This window comes from Uloborus diversus, chromosome 10 (assembly GCF_026930045.1).
Source record: "Uloborus diversus isolate 005 chromosome 10, Udiv.v.3.1, whole genome shotgun sequence".
NCBI classification, from domain to species: Eukaryota; Metazoa; Arthropoda; class Arachnida; order Araneae; family Uloboridae; genus Uloborus; species Uloborus diversus.
In genome coordinates, this window is record NC_072740.1 from 111,986,071 (window position 1) to 112,004,637 (window position 18,567).

An 18,567-nucleotide genomic window follows, 5' to 3' on the forward strand; every position below is an offset into this window, starting at 1 on the left:
TGTCAAAAATACATTTATACTAGTACTATAATAACATAAAAAGCCATGAATTATAGCTAGGTAAGGGACTTTTGTACTGTTATGCATAAATTGTGGGTAAAATCTTTATAAGAACGAAATGTCTTGGCTTAGAAGGAAAAACCGTTTTGTATTTCTACTTTTACTAGTTTTGAATTGTTGTATTTTTCGTACAACTTGTAATATATATGTTACGGCTACAGTAAGAATAACGGGTAAACCTAGCTCTAACTGGTTAAAGCGGGGATTAGAAACGCCTTACGGCTAAAGCCCGAAGAGCTCCTAATGTTTTCCACTTTAACCGGGTAAAACTGGGTCTAACCAACCCCAGTCGGTTAAAGTTCGAAGTTACACTGTAAATTTTTATGAAGCAATTTTTTTATAGGTGTAAGTATAGGTGGTACACAAATAAAAGTAACCGTAAAACCGTAAATAAAGATGTTAAGTTATCAATAAAATATAAATCAAAAGTAATCAATGAATAAGGACATTATATTATTATATTTTAAGTTTTTTATAGGTATAGGTAGTACACAAATAAAAGTAAACCAAGTTACCAATAAAAATGCAAGTTAAAAGTAATCAAGGAATAAGGACATTAAGTTATTAATAAAAATACAAATTAAAATAATCAGAGGTATTTTTAACTTCTATTTGTTATTGCAAGATTAAGTTGAATGACATTTAGAGTTATATAATATATTTGCTGCTTTGCAAAGACATTTTTTTGGTTCCATATTTTGTTTTACAGTGGCATTTTTTGAATCCTTGACCACCAGAAGTTGATTGTAGGTTTGAAAGTTATCGTAAAGACTTGTTCTCATCTGAAACATCCTCAATGTTTACAAATTGAGACTCACATACAGTAAATTGATTTCTTGAGAACACTTCAGGAGTTGTTCCTTTCTCATTACCCAATTTATACAATCCATTCTCATTACATTCAAGAACTGTTAAAATAATATTTCTAAAGTCACCCCTACCTCTATCTATGTCAGGAGTTTTAACTCCTACGTTATCACCAACTTTGCAAGGTAGATACTTAGTATTGGACAAATATATCATTTTTTTAGCCTGTTCTGCTAAGTTTGCTTTCGCTTTGTTTCTATTATTAATTATGTTATCTTTTTCGAGCATAAATCACATAATCCATTTCTGTTTTCGCAACACACACTCAGCACTAAATATCATTTCTTCTCCACTTTCAGTTTCTTTGAGGCATTGTTCTTGCTCTTTTTGGTTCTTAATTAGTTCCTCTAAGTGCTCTTCATTAAGGGCAGTACCAATTATTTCATTCAGGCGACCAGATAACATTAAACCAACTTTCATATCACAGCCGAACATTGCTTTATATGGTGAATGTTTTATGCCAGCAGGTAGGCTCTGTTTTTCATTAGCTGAACAAATCTAAGTCCTTCAGACCATTTTTTACAATTTTCGTCCTTCATCCAGGTCATGAGCATATTCTGAACATCCTGGTTTGCTCTTTCCATGCTACCTTGGCTTTGACTGTGACGTGGTTTCCCATGCATTTTTTTTAATCCTGTCCACAGAGATCTTAAATTTTCAACCACTTTGTTGGAAAACTCCCTCCCATTATCGGACTGCAAAATTGACGGAGATCCAAATATGCAAAAAGTGTCCAACAGCACTTAAGCGACCTCTTCAGCAGTTTTACTGCTCAAGGGTCTAAGCTGCACAAACTTTGTCAGATGATCTTGGTATACGAAAATAAATTTATAATTGCTATCAGGATTAGTCTGCATGTCAATCAAATCTACTTGGCATCCGACTATTCATTTCATTTGATAAAATCGGTTTCATCACTACACCTTTTTTACCAGATTTTAACTTCATTTGGCACTACTTGCATAGCTGAAGGTATAACATCATAGCTTCCTGAGTGATTTTTTTTTTGAGCTTCATTCACCATTCTATTTCTACCACCATGTCCGATGAACACATGTATTTCATGAAGGATGTTGAACATATTTTCATTTCGCACGTAATATTTAATTACAGGGTCCTTTGTAAAAACAGGAGCTATTAGTTTATCAATGCCTCCAACATTATATATGTCGAAGTGCTTCAAACGACGATAATGCGTCATTGTTCTTTTAGCAGATTGTTTAACTTCTTTCATGTCTTCAATAAACTGATCATATTGTACACTATTCATATAAAAAGTATTATTACCTTCCTTAGAAGATAGAATGTTTTCGAACTTTTCATAGAAACTTGATTTAAACATACTTTCGATCTCCATTTTTAACTCCGTCTGCAGAGACAAATACACATATGTATTACGAACGAACTGCGTAGCAAAAATGTTATGAGTTTGCTCACAAATTGGTAAGACCCGGTATTAGCCGGCTAAAAGTGGAAGCATTGAGGACATTTTGAGCTTTAACCAACTCGGGTTGGTTAGACCCAGTTTTAGCCGGTTGAAGGGGGGAAAATTAGGAGCTCTTCATGTTTTAGCCACAAAGCATTGCTAATTCCCACTTTAACCGGTTAAAGCTAGGTTTACCCGCTATTCTTACTTTAGCCGTAATATATATATATATATATATATTTATATATTTACTCAAATATCTATCTTGGAATTAGGTCAGTTGCATATCCGACCAGTTCATATTGCTGTTGTTGGAATCATCACTGTGATAATTTCTTCTATTCTACTGATAGCTGCATCTGTGTTATTTGGAGCAACTGGTGGTGACATTCCATTTGATGTAAGGTACTTTTGATTACGTAGACTAACCTGAATAAGGGACATTTTTTTAAAAATGAACTCTTGGTTAGGCATTTGAGCTCAAAATTAAGTGGTCCGCTGATCCGAAACCACAAAAACCTCCCCTGCACCAGCAGAATACAACTTTTAGTTGAACTTGGGACTGGTGAAATTTTATTAATTTTTTTGAAATTGTTGGCAGAAAATTTTACACCTTTATTTACAATGTTTATATATATATATATATACAGTAAAACCTCTCCTAACGGACACTCCACTTGTGTGGATAATTTGTAATTCCCCGATTCCAAGGAAAATAACATTATTAAACCCTCGTCCTCCTGTACCCCTCTATTGCGGACAAAAAACTTGTCCCATTAGTGTCGGCAGGAGGTTTTACTGTATATATGTGTATACTGTTTGTTTTCTTTTGCTGATACTCCGATGAATTTGTGTATGCTTCAGGTCTGCTCTGATTTTATCAAAATAGGGATAGAGATCCGGAAGTAAAAAAATGCAAAATAACATGTTCAGCAGTTCTTCCAAAGAAATAATATCGAAAAGGACAACAATCACAACCTGTCTCCTCTTTTTAAAATGGAACCTATCCCGAGTGCTAGTCTTCGCTTTTGAGAACATACAGTATATTATATATCATTCTTCAAAAAGTGTAACTTTTTTGTCACACACCTTTTACAGTAAAAACTTTAAGGAACAATTCATTTAACAATGATTTTTAATTTCATCAAAAATATATCTATTTAAACCTGCCAACAATTTTTTAAAAATCATTTTTTTTAGTATATTTTTGGTTCACAACATGTAAATTCTCACCTCCGTGGCATGTCACACACCTTGTGTGACTGTTTATGTTGCTTAATAAGTTGTTTAATTAAAAGTATATACTTATTTATTTATTATTCCTTTCATAAGTGTCTCAAATACTGATTGTTTAAGTACATTTAATTTTTTAATATTGTGTTTTAGTTCGTTTTAGAAGGACATGGAGTCATGTCACACAATAAATTTTCACCTCCGTTACTTAAAAAAAAAAAAAAACGCCATTCCTCATTAACATGTGGCAGTAAAGACATCAAGTTTTATTTTCCATGATACAAGGGAGCCCCCGTATTTATTTTCAACCATAGTTGAAGTTGTGGGATTTTTGTCGAAATACAAAAAGATAGATTTTGCTTTTAAAACTAAGTGTGGTTATTGTGACTTCTCACCTCCGTGAACCTGAATTTCAGGGATTTAAATTAATGTTAAAAAGAAGTGAACATGTTTTCATATGCTTAACATGTGCAGATTGTAGCAACAAAGAAAAAAAAATTTCATCAAAAATGTACAGGGTTGGCAAAAACCCGGGGTTTTTTAAAAAAGCCCATGGACCCAGGGTTTTTTGGGTTTTTTTAAATAAAACCCAAAAAAACCCAACTAAAGCTGGGTTTTTTAAAAGAAATGTGGGTTTTTTTCTTTTTTTTTGTCTTTTTTAGGGAAAATGTGGGTACTTGTAGCATATTGTAGCGTAAGTATATGGACAAAGCGCAAAAATTGTCTTGGGGTAAAAAAACTGGAAAACTAGTTAAAATTCAGCGTTTTCTGAAGAAAAGTATAAAAGACGACAAAACCCAAGAATGGTGAAGTTTCAGATTTTTTAGTTTTCATGATTATCAACAGTTAATGCAAAGTTACTTCTCGAGTGAGAAAATCTATTGTTCGTTTTTAATTGCTACTACTTTTTTTTTTTTGCATTTTATTTTCCTGTATTTTATTTTGTTATGCAAAACTACTGTAGAACCTCAAGTAGTTTTTACTCTCTTTTTACTGAATTCCAGCTTAATCAAGATATTTCTTTCAATTTTATGTTGCCAGTTTTTCTATTTCTGTGTACAAAATAAGAAATATTAAACTTTTTCGTAAGATAATGAAAATACTGTACATCCTGTTCTGTTTTCTGCCCGACCGTTTGAAAAACCTGTTAATTTCTAAAAAATATACCTTGTGTTTATTCGAGATTTGCGAAGTGTTTGTTTGCAGGAAATAATTCACATGAAAGCCTTTTAGCTAGAGTAGTATCCTCTGTACAATCTGCAAATATTGGAAAAATCAGATGTGACAGGACTTAGTCAAAATAATTTGAGTCCATTTATTTATCAGTTAAAGAAAAAAGTTAAATATATTTATTTAAAATCTTTGAAACATTTTTTTAATGCTGTTAAAAGAGTTGAGAAATACTATTTCAAAAAATTCATTTTTTATGTCCAATGTCTGTGGTGAAGAAGAAATGAAAAAGAAGTTTAAATTGTGAAAGTATTTAAATTAATTGTTTTAAAACTTCCCAAAAAATTTAAAAAACCCAAAAGTGGGCTAAATAATGGGTTTTTTTAAATGGTTTTTTCAAAAAAACCCATTGGGTCCGACCCAATTGGGTCCAATCCGGCCAACCCTGAAAATGTATCTATTAGGCCTATATTAATGCTAAGATCCTCACTTCCGTGAATCTCACCTCGGTGACAGTCCTTATCATTATCATTATTTCCGAGGTGAAAATAAATGATGGAGGAGAAATACACCAATAATAGGCATTCTACCAAAATTATAAATTGCCAGTATATCCTCAAATTTACTAAATACTATTTTTTAAAATACATTTGAAACTACTAATTAAGTCGTACTTTAATTAAGAGAGCTTAATATTATATTCCCACTAATCATTAAAATAGCTGATTGTTTGCACAATTAACAAATTACTTCTTTGACATTAAATTGGCCTTAATTTTCAAATACAGTTGGCTCTATGTTTAACGACTTTCAAGGGACCACAAAAATCGTCCTTAAGTAGAAATCGTCCTTAAATAGAATGCTTTTAACACTACAGTGGACCATCTGGGACCGTGAAAAGCCGTCGTTAAACAGAAAGCCAACTGTATTAAAAGTTTTTTTAATTTTTTTTTCCTTTATTTCCTTGAACAAGGCATTATTTTATTTTTTTATTTATGAGTAAAATAATTGGAACTTAGGTGGACCATTGTTTATGGTTACTTCTAGTAGGTAGCACTTTCATGTAAGAATGAAAAAAAGAGAAAACAAAAGATTTCAAAATTGAAAAATATTTGCATTCAAAAGTTACATTTTTCTATATGTATATATATAATACTGCAAGAAAAGGTGGATTAGGAACTTTTTATAGCTTTATAACATTGCTTTTGCCACCCTATTTATTTCCCTCCTCCCAAAACAAACACAGATCAAGTTTTGTTTGCTTAACTCCTTGACTAGTTTTGGTGAACTGAAAGATGCAAGCAGCATTTGGCTTCCAATAACAGAGATGAAACCCCCAGCTATAATGTTTGGTTTAAGTTCCTGTTTATTTTCCCACAGTTTAGCAGTTGGTGCATTGGCCCAATGCAATTCAAAGAAGCTCATACTCAGGATTTAAACATGTTTAATTTCGTCTGTAGTTTTAATTCTTAGATTTTCTTCAACTATAGGATAATTTCCACTGCACAGAAGAGACTAAGTCCATCAGTTTAGTTTTAGATTTTAGTTTACATTTGTATTACGGTCCATCTTGGGTGATACCTTTCTGGAGGATGACATCCAAAATGTATTAATTTGTTTTAAAAAAATGCAAAAATTTCATTTTTTATATTTACTTCAGTGTTTAAAATTATGTATAATCTTTCAAACTCAATAGCGTCCGTTGGAGAGTTGATGCATCGGGGGACATGCTTCTGGGGGTAACATACAAAATGAATTTGCAAGCTAATGAAATATATAAATACTTCAGTTCTAAAACTTTTCCTCAATGTTTTAATTTATATTTAAACTCTCAAAGGCAGTAACATCTCTACGAAGGTTGGGGAGCATTTGCACGGTATTTTTTTCCTTTTTGAGGTCTGCACCAATATGTATCTAAGTGCTTTCCAAAAATACAAATACTTCAGTTTTGAAAATTTACTCCAATAATTCATTTTTATCCCGTAATTTGCAAATTTCTGTCATTTGCTACAAGATGAAGTTTTTATATGGAATAGTAAACCTCTGTTAAGTAGACTTGATGCTTTCTTTATGTATAGTTTTTTTATTTAATTAATGTATTTGTTATTAGCTTAAGATTTTATCACAGGGTACATATTATTAATTTTGTTTTTGAAATATCTAATGTTTCTAAAATTTACTAATCTTCCATTTTCCTTTTTGGATTATAGTATGGAATTGTTATTGATGCTGGATCAACACACACTGAAATTTTTCTATATCAGTGGTCTGGTAGCAAGCAGTTAGGTACTGGTAAGGTTCACCAGAAAAGTTTCTGCAAAAATGATGGTTAGTGTTTTCCTTATTTCTAAACAAAAATTATGAATCTAAATTTTCATTCATATTTGTCTCTCAATCTTTTAAGAATATTTATAGTGTGTTCTATGCTTTGCATAATTGCATTTTAGTTCTTTGTAAATTTTAGTGTTAATATGATTGTTATTATAATTATATGATTTCTCTTATTTATTAATTTATTGGTAATGTTTGTAATTATATAACACTAACACCTGAGCACTAAAGCCATTTTGGCAAAGAAAACAACATAAACTTGTGTATAGTTCGTCGCATAGTGTTATTAAAATATTTTATGTTACTGAGTGTTTTCAATACTCATTGTGTTACTGTACTTCAATGTTATTTTCTTATAAGAATGTTTATTTTGTGGGTGTGTTATGGTAATTGATGAGTAGTTCCTGGCAATGCATAAGATAATGCATGAAGCTGCTCGGTTTCAATTTACATTGCACTGAAAAAAAAATTATCATTTAAAAATATTTTGTTGTGTGACTTAAAATTGAGAATCACTCCAGTAGAAGATAGCACTATCTGTTTTTGTGTAGTTATGAGGTTAAACATTTTAAGACTACATTTAGAATCTTATATAATTAAAAACCGAGGGTATGTACCTATGTATCTATGTTCGAGTTTCTTCTTCCGAACGACAGTGAACTGACCATCAAACCAGGTATTGATGGATTCAAAATCTTCCGGTGTTTATGTTTGGCTACTTTATATAATCCTCCGATAACACAGGGCAACAATGATTTTGGTGCTGGGGTTTTTGGAATGGATTTCATATGAATTTGGTACCCTGAGTTCAAATATGACATCAGTTTTTGCCCAGAAGCTCTAATTTCTAAGATAAAACATATAAATATAGATAAAAACAGGTTTAAGTTACATCTATAGATCAAATGTAACACAAAACAGGGATTTTTTTATTCCTATTTTATTGTACAAATAATAAGAGATTGATTACCAAACAGTCCAATTACGCTCTTGGACATGGGTCCCTAATTTTTAAAACCCTCCAAATGACCAAAATTGTAGCAGTCTTACTTAAGAAAACTTTACCTTATTTTTCTTTCATTTAATTAAGTTTTCTCTTACATTTATTTACCTTTTTTACGTGTACTAAGTATGGGATACTCTGCCTCCCAAGAAATATTTTGACATTAATATATTTTGGTAAAACACCTCAACAACCCTGAAATGGTGGTTCCCCATTAATGTTTATGTTTATAAGGTTTGACTCCAGAGGACAACCCAAAAAATGTTTATTTCGGGTCACCCTCTATAGTAATTAGGCCCAGAGTTATTGTATACACAGATCCAGCTCATCACACATCGGGCGAAGCGAATATATGCAAGCCAAGAACTTACAAATTGACCTTAACTTGTGACGCATTATTACTAAACTTGTCAAACTTTTACTGCATCTGGTGAATTTTTCTTTAAGTTACTAGACTGCAGGCTGACAAGGGAGTAAATAGGCCAGAAGCAATCCTTGTTTAAGAAGCCTACACTTGCTTTAGAAATGCGCAAAATGTAGTTAAAACTCCACATTTTGGGTAAAACAGCAACACTTATCTAAAAAGCTGCTAGAGAAAAACTAATTTCATGTTTCGATTCAGAGCCTCAAACATATCTAAAATCAGTTCTCAAACTCTGGGCACCAAAGAATTTTTTTTTTTTTTTGTTGCTCTGTGTAATAATTACCAGAGACATCAATTAAAAACTATTAATTATGACTCTTATATTCTGTCATAAAATTCTTATTTTTCTCCATTCAAATTATTATTCAGTGCTTCATCTCAACTTTCAGCAAAAATGCTTTTACTAAAATTTACAGCAATGAAGAAAATCATTGAGACGAAAGATCTGTTGTCATTTTTTTTCTCGAATATGAATTTAAAAAATTTTTTTTAAGGCTTTTCCTGTAATCGGGAGGTTTAAAATGCTTCTTTTTTTTGTTATTTTTCCGGAATCTGCGGCAAAAGTTTACTGATTTTTTTTTCTTTTGTCCAGGCGTGATTGTTGAACACGCATCACTTGGCATTACTTTTATTTTTGAGGTAGACCGTGCAAAGCCGGGCGACGCGGCTAGTGTTAGTAATAAATGTTGAAATCAATTTTATCTAATGAATATTAAAGCATTTCATATTTTAGTCTTTTGGTCTGCAAAAAGGTATGTCTTTTATTATAATTACACTGCAATTTTTTAAAATAGTACAAAAAGGGTGTTATGTAGGTTGATTTTATAACATGTTATTTTTATGATTTGTTTGTTCAAAGGAAATTTATAGCTTCATTATTGTTATGCTTGTTCAGTTTTTGAATAAGTCAGGGTACTCACTGGTCATTGAAATCCTGGAAAACCTGGAGTTGTCAGGGAATTTCATTTTTACAAAATAAAATAAAAGTTTGTGAATAGTCTGGGAAAATCATTGTGTGAAAAACCTGGAAAATTTGAAAAATGGATTGTATTTTTTTCTTGTATCGTAAAATTCTGCAGCCTATAGAGTTTGTTCTATTTGCTAATGAACGAATCCAGAATGGACTTGTATATTGGCATGTGAAGGACGTATGTGCTTAAAAACTTTTGGATTTATATAGGAAGCTACAAATTCAAAAATAAAGTCTGGAATTTTATGGATTTTTTGATAAAGCACCCTGATTTGTAAAATGTGTTTTGAGGTTTATTTTGAAAACAACATAAATTGGTTTTGCATGCAGGGCTGCAAAAAAGCCGGCCTTTTTAAAAAAGGCCAGGCCAGCCAGCTTTTATTAAAAAAGCAGGTCTTTTTTTTGGCCTTTTTTCAGAAAAAGCCTTTTTTTTTTGGCTTTTATTAATCATGTACTATATTCTTCATAATGATCTCTATATATTTTGATAATCTAGCAAATGTCAATTTAAGCAATATGTTTGCTGAAAGTAAAATGATAAAAATAATATATACTCAAAAACTGCAAATCCTTGCACTGTTGTTGGATGATCCGCCAACTAAGCTGATGTCTTTAACACTGAAAACAGCATCCTTGTAACCTTAAAACACCTGTATGCAGTAATTTGCCCCTTTTCATGCCTTATTAATTGTTGTTGTTTTTTTTTATCAATCTTGATGTATTTGTAAAACAGAACTAAATTCTACATTCATTAAGCGTCATATTTTAAATTTCTCCTGCTATAGATTAGCATCTTAATGTGAAAACGATAACGGAATGTCATAATAAGTGTTTTAAACCAAACAAATCAGTCTTGTTTTTTTCCTTCAGGTTAAAATCAGACAGACCTGTTTCAAGTACTTTCTTCTTCCCTTAAACAAGTACTGCCAAAACCCAGAAAATATTAAACTACCAGTCCCCGATACTATACTGCCCAGAGTAAAAATTTTTAAGACTTATTGCTGTGATCAGTTGGCTCAGTTTTTAGCAAAGAGGCAACTATTTATGTTATGTACCTATTAACAATTGTATATCTAGATCATTCAGGCAGAATTTAAATTCATTCACCAATATGGTCTTGTTGGTTTTTTTATATAGGAAACTATTTTTTCTAAAAAGTGCTTTACTTTTCTTCAGCAAATAAGAAACGGATTTGGTGATTAAAGGAAAAGGTATAAGTGCATTGTTATTTAAAGTCTGAACCAAATGATTATTAGGACAGCAGCATTGTTGTATGATCTTTTGAACTTAACTAAAATTTATTTATAATCATTTAATTTCTATTGAACTAGACTAATTTCTTTCAATACAGAACAAGTTTTTTTTTTTTATTGAATGACATTATTTAAACTACCAAATTTTTATTCTTGTTTCATGGAATTTAATTTAATACATTAGTAATTGCATTAAAGATACAAAGATAATTTTCATTTTGATTAAACTACAATAAAAACAACCAAAAAAAAATATTTTTCTTAAAAAAGCCTGCCTTTTTTAATCGGCATAAACCAAAAAAAGCCGGCTGGCCTTTTTTGGCCCAGCTAAAACAGAACAGCCCTGTTTGCATGTGACATCATTATATTTTACTGAAATGAAGTTTTTATTAAACTAAGTGGAATAAAAAAAAATCTTACTTTGTAGAAGTAAGATTATTTATTAGAAGTTCTAATAAATGTATATGTTATTATTACAGAGGGCATTGCAGATGTTCCAGATCCTGATACTATTGTAGCCTGTGTGAGGAATGTTACAAATTCTTTACCAAGTGATAAGTCGATTTCACCTGTCCTCTATCTAGGAGCTACAGGAGGCATGAGACTTTTGAAGTAAGTGTAAGCATCCCTTGTATAACATGGTAATTGTACTACACAGTACCAAATTTTCTATTATTTTAACATGGTTTCAATATAACACAGTTCAAAACTTGAATTAAATACTGCACAGTTTGAATATAACACTAATTTGAAAAGATTTAATTATGTGTTTGTTTAATAAATCAAACTCAGTGGCATGACAGCCCATAGGGACCAAAACTTACTGTGTCCATCTAAGTCTTCCTGACCAAGGGCTCTGGGGTGCAAGGCAGATGTTCTGGTAAGGGAGTCAGCCTAACGCGGAACACCCAGGGTTTAGTTCCCAATTACGCTTGGTACTAATTTTATCAACCCACTGAAAGGATGAACGGCCAAGTTTTTTTTTTTTTTTTCGGTTAATACGCTGCTTAAAAAAAAATGTATGATATTAATTATAATAAATATTTACTTTGTTTTTATGAAACTCATATGTCAAAAGTTTTGTTTCTCGATATAACAGTAACATTTAACTTTTAAATACTTTATTTTTCTTATCAGTGTTCTAAAAACGAAAAATGGAAATTATTTTGCTTCCAATACATTGTAAGAAAATAACATTAGGTTTTAGGATTAACATAAGGATTAAGCATAAGCTGAATGATAAATTTAAAAATGTAGCTGAAACAAAACATACAAATAGGGGAGAGTGGTTATGAATGGGCCATGGGGATGAATGAGCCACTAACAAAACATGAAAAAGTATTTGCATGAAATTATTTAAGATGCCACTAATAGATAGAGCTATTTCTTCTATTAAACTCATCAAATTTTCAGTTGTTTGAGAGAAGCCATTTTTCCATTACAGTAGGATGGTCAAGAATCTGATTGAAAAGTTATTTTTTCCCTTTTCAGGAAAATAAATACTTGCTAAAAAGTATCTATTAGTTCACTTCATATATGAGTATTGGCAAGTCTTTCCACATGAGCAAAAGGATTTTAAGATACATTTCGATGTTGTTTGAATTTCGTACATTAAAAAACCCTGAATATATTCCAGAAGTATAGGTGGGGCTGAATGGGCCAGTATATCATGTGGTTATTTATAGGTTACCAAAATATGGGTTTTCTTTCTTTTTTTTTTTTGTGATTTTCTCTTTAATATTAAACAGAACTGAGTGTCATAGGTTTAGATTACTTACTGTCTTGTTAGAAGAGATTTATTGTAGGTTCTAAAATTTGCAAGTTTTACCCTAAGAAATATTAGATATTTATTAGAAAATTATTAAGTAAAATTCTATAAATGATTAAGATGAACTTTCCAGTTATTGACCATGCCTACCAGTATTTCACCAATTGGATTTGATATGAGTGATTCCATCCAGTGTTTATCAAATAGGTTCGAGTGGAATAGTGTGCTTTTGCTTTGTTGATTTTATGATTTTTCGAAAATGTCCTAATCTTTGCTTTTGTAGGCTAGTGTATATTTAAATAATGCTTAAAAATAAAAAATACTTGTCTATTTGAAAACCTAAATAATACTTCTTATTTATTATTAACACTTTGTCAATGATATTATTGAATTTTACCAAAAGGGGGGGGGGATTACATTTTTAATTATTGAAAAAATAAAATTTATAAATAAGTGTAACGAAATTGATAAGCATTTTTTCTTGTATTTTTATTTATTTATTTATGAGACTTTTTTAAAATATCAATTCCACATGTTTTCATTGAATTCATTTAGTGGCCCATTCATTGCCTTCAATGGCCCATTCAACCCCATGATGAGTATGAATGAGCCAAGTTTCTACATTTTTATTTTCTATTATCATTCATTATAGACATTTTCTAATCTAACTTTTATGACTTTTTTTATGTAATCAAATAAGGAAAGTAACTAAAGAGGCAATTTTAAGCTAAAAAAAGTATTAGAAAAAATTACAAAAATTAAAAACCAAAAATTTGGCCATTCATTTCCACTCTCCTCTAAATAGAATAATTCTATTTATTGTATTTTATATTTTGTTTCAATGTTGTTGCTCAAGACGAACTTAATTGCCACAGAAATGCTCATATTTCCTTTCTGATGGAATGTATTTCGCTCTTAGCAATGAAAGTTGATAAAGTTTTTTCACGTTGTGCATAATAGGTTTAATTTGAAGTACGTAAAATAATTAGTTATTAATTTTGGTTCAGTGGGCTGTAGTATGTTTTAATTCAAAGTTTTCATTTGTATGTTTTAATGAACCGAAATTTTTAGGAACACAATACATATTGACATATTTATGTTTTGTACATGATTAATTAGTTTTAAAAATAAGTATAAAGAATTTATAAAAAAGCTTCATATAACGCGATTTTGATACCACAGAGTATGAATTAACCGTGTTATACAAAGGACAACTGTTGTCATGGATTAAAGACCCTTTTTTATGAATGTCTTGAGCTTTTCTAGCAGTTCAACTCTGTTTAGCTGCTGTCACTCTTCATTTTTAGCTTTCTGTTAATGATAATTTTCCCTATGTTGCAAACTGATTTCTAATACACATAAATATTCATTAAATATCGGTTTACAGATATTTTATGGGTTAGGAGAATGCTTTCATTAATTAAGAAATATTTTTAATTTGAATCAAATTGCAATTTTTGCAAATGATTCTTATCTTTCCTTTTAGTAGGCTACAAGTGCTTTTCCTTATTTGAACTAAATACACCTATTTTTGTACTAGTTTCTGTATCACATGGAAGTTGAGAAAAGGAATTTTTTCTTAAATATTTCAAGTTTCTTTCTTTTCCCCTCCTTCTATTAAAGCTTAAGTAATCATTTTATTTTACCTTGTTTAATTCCTATACTGTTGCATAAAATTTCAAAAAATGTTTACCTGAATGTTTACACTAAGCATAGTTCCTTTAGAATTCAAGTAATAAATTCAAAATATTGTGTGCAGAACAAAGTTCTTTGCCACAAAAATAAGTCGAAATTATTATGTGCAAACTTAATTTTCAGATCATCAGGTTATTATCATATATATTATTTCTCAAAAGCGTTTTTTGTAGGAGCACCATAACTTTTTCAATATGTCATCAAATTTCATAAGTAAGGTATCATTTTAAAGATATTCCTTCCTCTACTTTTGGCGAAATTGACAAACAGTCCACAATTTGCCTATTTAATTGTGCTTACAAAAACTGGATGTATTTGTTCAGTTAAAATTGCCAACTTCTGCTTTCATGGTTTAAAAGGTGATCCAGATAGCTCAGTCAATTTAGCATTCAGCTTTCAACCTGTTCAAGTGGTCCACTTTTATAGTATCTTTAACACAAGCATTTTATGTATAACACCTTAGGCATTAAAATTAATGCTGTGGGAATGCTTTTCACTTTTTTTTTAAATTCCTTGGTGCAATCTACACAATTCTTATTCAGTTGAATTCACTGTTAATCAAGCAGTTTTTTAAAGCTTTTTTTTTTTGTCAGTCCTCAAGAACCCATAGCTCAGTTAGTAAAGTGTTAGGCTTTTAACCTAAATGATCCATGGTTTCAGTCTGTCTGTATAGCATTTTTAAAGCAAGCATTTTGTGTGTGACAACTTAAGCATTAAAAATAATGCAGCATTAATATTCTCTACTCAAAGAAGCTATGTGTAATGTAAGCATAAAAAGAAGCATAATCTTTAAAAATTCTTTGTATGTTGTGGTGTAAATTTTCCTAATATGTTTTTGACCTTTACTATAAATAAAAAATAAGTATTCCTAATGGAAATGAAGCTTTTTACTTATTGAACATGTAAGTATGTTTTAGAAAACTGGAAAACATATTTTTAAAAATATTAAGCATTTATTTTTGAAGTAAACATAACTCTTATTTTCTTTTGCTTTTGATTTCCCCCAAAAAAATCAGTATGGATAAGCAACCATTCTACTGCAACTTAATAATGCAGCCTACAGCTCTTATTGTTGTTTAATTCACTAATAATTAAGGCACAATCATTACATTAATTTATGTTTTACATCACAATTGAGGGAGCCCAGATTGCACAGACAGAAGAACGTTATACTTTTATCCTCATGGTCCAGGGTGCGAGTTCTTATTTGGAGTGTGTATTTTCAGGTGATTTTTAAATGTCCTCATTTTATGATTAATATCTAAAAGTTCTATTTAGTATCCAAAATTTACTCTTTTTTCATGAAAAGTTTTCAAATATTATGAATATTTAAAGGTACCTTATTGAATGTTCTCTAACTTGGCCTAATGTATCATGCCTCTTTTAAAGTAAATAAATTGTTTCTTTTTTAAATTTCAATTAGTTCTATTTATTTTTTGGAAGTTTTATTTGTCTATAAAACTTATTCAAAATAAATTTACTAAATTTACATGATATTTTAAACCTGGTGCTACACAACACCATATCTTAAAACCAGTATTATTTTTTCCATTTTGTCTGATATGTATAACTAGTAGTTAAAATAAATTACCAGTTTGCTGGCACTCTTAGCTTCATTGAGATGACATCTGCCTCTAGCTCTGTTATTGTCTGTTTGAAACTGATGAACCTGTAACGTGGTTAAAATTACAGTCTGGATGGAATAACCTGGCTATTGGTATATTGTGTGTAGTTCTTTATACTTTAGCTCTGTCTTAGGGTAGTAATTTACTGCTTAATAACCAAGCTTTGCTGATTAGTTGAACTGCTCGATTGCTGCGGACACCTGCTGGTGTGCTGAACTTAGTTACTCTCAGAATAAATGAGATGACATCTGCCTCCAATTTGATTAATTTTATTCTAGACTGATGAGTCAATAACAAAGAAAAAACTGTCTCTGGATAGCATAACCAGGCTGTTGGTAGTTTACATGTAGTTCTTCCTTAGCCCTCCTGTCTTTAGGGTGGTAACTTACTGCTTAATACTTAAACCTTACCTTCAATTGATGAGATGAACTTCACCATTGCTATGGACTTTTGCTGGTGTGCTGAATTTGTTATCGCTCCCAGTTTGTTGGCGCTCTCGAGATCAATCAGACAACATCTTTTTTCTGCTCGGATGGAGTTTCTATTCCAGACGGATGAGTTCATAACAGAGATGAAACTGCAGTCTCTGGATGACATAAACAAGCTGTCAGTATATTGTATGTTGTACTGCCTTAGTCCTATTTTAAAAACAGTAACTTACTGCTTTTTGTCCAAGCTTTACCTTCAATTGAGGAGTTAAACTGCACCATTTCTGTGAACTCTCACTGGTGAGCTAAATTTATTTTACTTATCAGTTTGCTGCCACTCTCAGCTTCAATGAGATGAAATCTGCCTCCAGCTCTGTTATTGTCTATTCCAGAATGATGAGTCCATAACAAGGACAAAACTGCAATCTCTGTGTGGCATAACTGGACTGTTGATGTATTACATTAATTGTTTGTATTATTTCTTGCTAAGTATTGATTTTGTTTTCAGTTGTAATGATTTAGTAAATGGTTAATTTCATTTATTTCTTAGCATGTCAAGCTCAATGGATTCTGACCTTATTTTAATGGCTTTAAAATATGCTTTAAGCACTACACCTGTTGATGTAAGATCTGTTGGAATTATTCCAGGAAAAATTGAAGGCTTATATTCTTGGATAACTACAAATTTCCTTACCGAAACTATTCAACAGGAAAAGGTAAGATTACTTTTAAGAAAAGTAATAAAGTAACTAATATATTTTATTTAAGCTTGACAAGGCTCTGTGACTTTTCTTACATCACAAGAATGGTATGTGCTGCTGGGGTAGTTACTGAAGAAATTAATGTAAAATAAAAATCAGGAAAAATATCTTGATTATGGTTTAAATTTTCTAACTGTATTAAACTTTGCTATTCATTTAATTGGAAACAATTGAATTATCTGTTTCAATGTAAAACATTCATTAGGATAGTCAATTTAACGATTTTCAATCTAATTTATCATTTGAATACTGTCCTACTAAATTTGATAATAGAATAGATTGTTTTACACTTATCTTGGAAATGAAAATTTTATCTCTGTACAGTCCAAATACTTGCTACAAGCAGGGGTGATTGTGTTCCGGTATTTTAACGAATTTCCGGTATTTTCGGACGTATTTCCGGTATTTTTATGTCCGAAAATACCGGAATTATGTTTTTTTTGTTGTTTTTTTTTTGTTATGCTTTTATCTCCCTACTTCCGCATTTTTTTTTAAATTATATAATACTCATCAAATATACCTGCAAGAGCCTTAAGATGGACACCTATCCCTTAAGATGAACAAATAAATGTCAAGATAATTTGTATAACACCAGCTCAAAAGTAACTTTGTAACCCATTAAAAAATTTAATCACATGTACACACAATATTTTGACTCAGAACTATTTAACACTATGGCAAAGGTGCACTTAAGTAATAAGGGTCAAAGATTACCCCCCCCCCCCCCGGTCTCGCTTTGAAACTTTCAGGTATTTTTTGATGAACTCACAATCACCCCTGTACAAGTAACAACATTAATTTCATTGCATATCCTTGTTGAAATTTATGCATTTTGAGTCAGGTTTATTGTTTCAGATTTTGGATACGTATGGTGCACTTGATCTAGGCGGTGCATCAACACAATATGCATATGCTTTGGATATCAACTCAACAAAGAATTATTCTGATGCTACACTTCTGAAACTTTATGGTCATGAATATTATGTTCGTTCAGAAAGTTTCCTTTGTTTTGGTTTATCCAAAGCCATGGATCGAAATCAAGCATTAATTTTCATGGTAAGGATATTGTTTTTAGTCTGAAATTTGTCTTATGTAATCAAATAATGAACTATGTTTTATAACTTCATTATTGCAATTTTAAAGTAGAATAATATTGTAGATACTTTACAACTAGGGAACAAGTAAGTCTCCAATAGCATAGTAGATAAGCTCCTATAAAACTCTGTATTAGGTGAAACATATGATATACAGAGACAGTACAAAAAATGGGGTTACTGAAAACATACAATTATATTTTTTGATATTCTGCTTAAGGATCACAATTCGTAGTGAAAATATAAAAGTAGATTTTACAGTAAGTGAAAAAGATAATTAATTTAATATTTATTTAATGTGACCTAAATTAAATTATGATTTGATTGCTCATTATAGCAAAACAAGGACACGTTTTTAGTTGAATGGTATTTTCGTAACTTTTTAAGTATTTTCTTCATTTATATATTTTTTAACCTTCTGTCTTTTTTTGGAAGAAATGTTAGCTTTGATTTAGTTGC

General features: G+C 30.7%; 1 protein-coding gene across 4 annotated transcripts in view; it reads left to right on the plus strand.

Moving 5' to 3' along the window:
• Positions 1-18,567, plus strand: part of LOC129231543 (ectonucleoside triphosphate diphosphohydrolase 1-like) — a 102,956-nt gene that overhangs the window by 41,665 nt on the left and 42,724 nt on the right. For all 4 annotated transcript variants that reach the window (XM_054865885.1, XM_054865887.1, XM_054865888.1 and 1 more), the window contains 5 exons: positions 2,629-2,753; positions 6,967-7,084; positions 11,217-11,349; positions 16,804-16,969; positions 17,870-18,070. In XM_054865885.1, the coding sequence (XP_054721860.1) occupies positions 2,629-2,753; positions 6,967-7,084; positions 11,217-11,349; positions 16,804-16,969; positions 17,870-18,070 (743 nt within the window). The remainder of the gene's footprint in view (positions 1-2,628; positions 2,754-6,966; positions 7,085-11,216; positions 11,350-16,803; positions 16,970-17,869; positions 18,071-18,567) is intronic.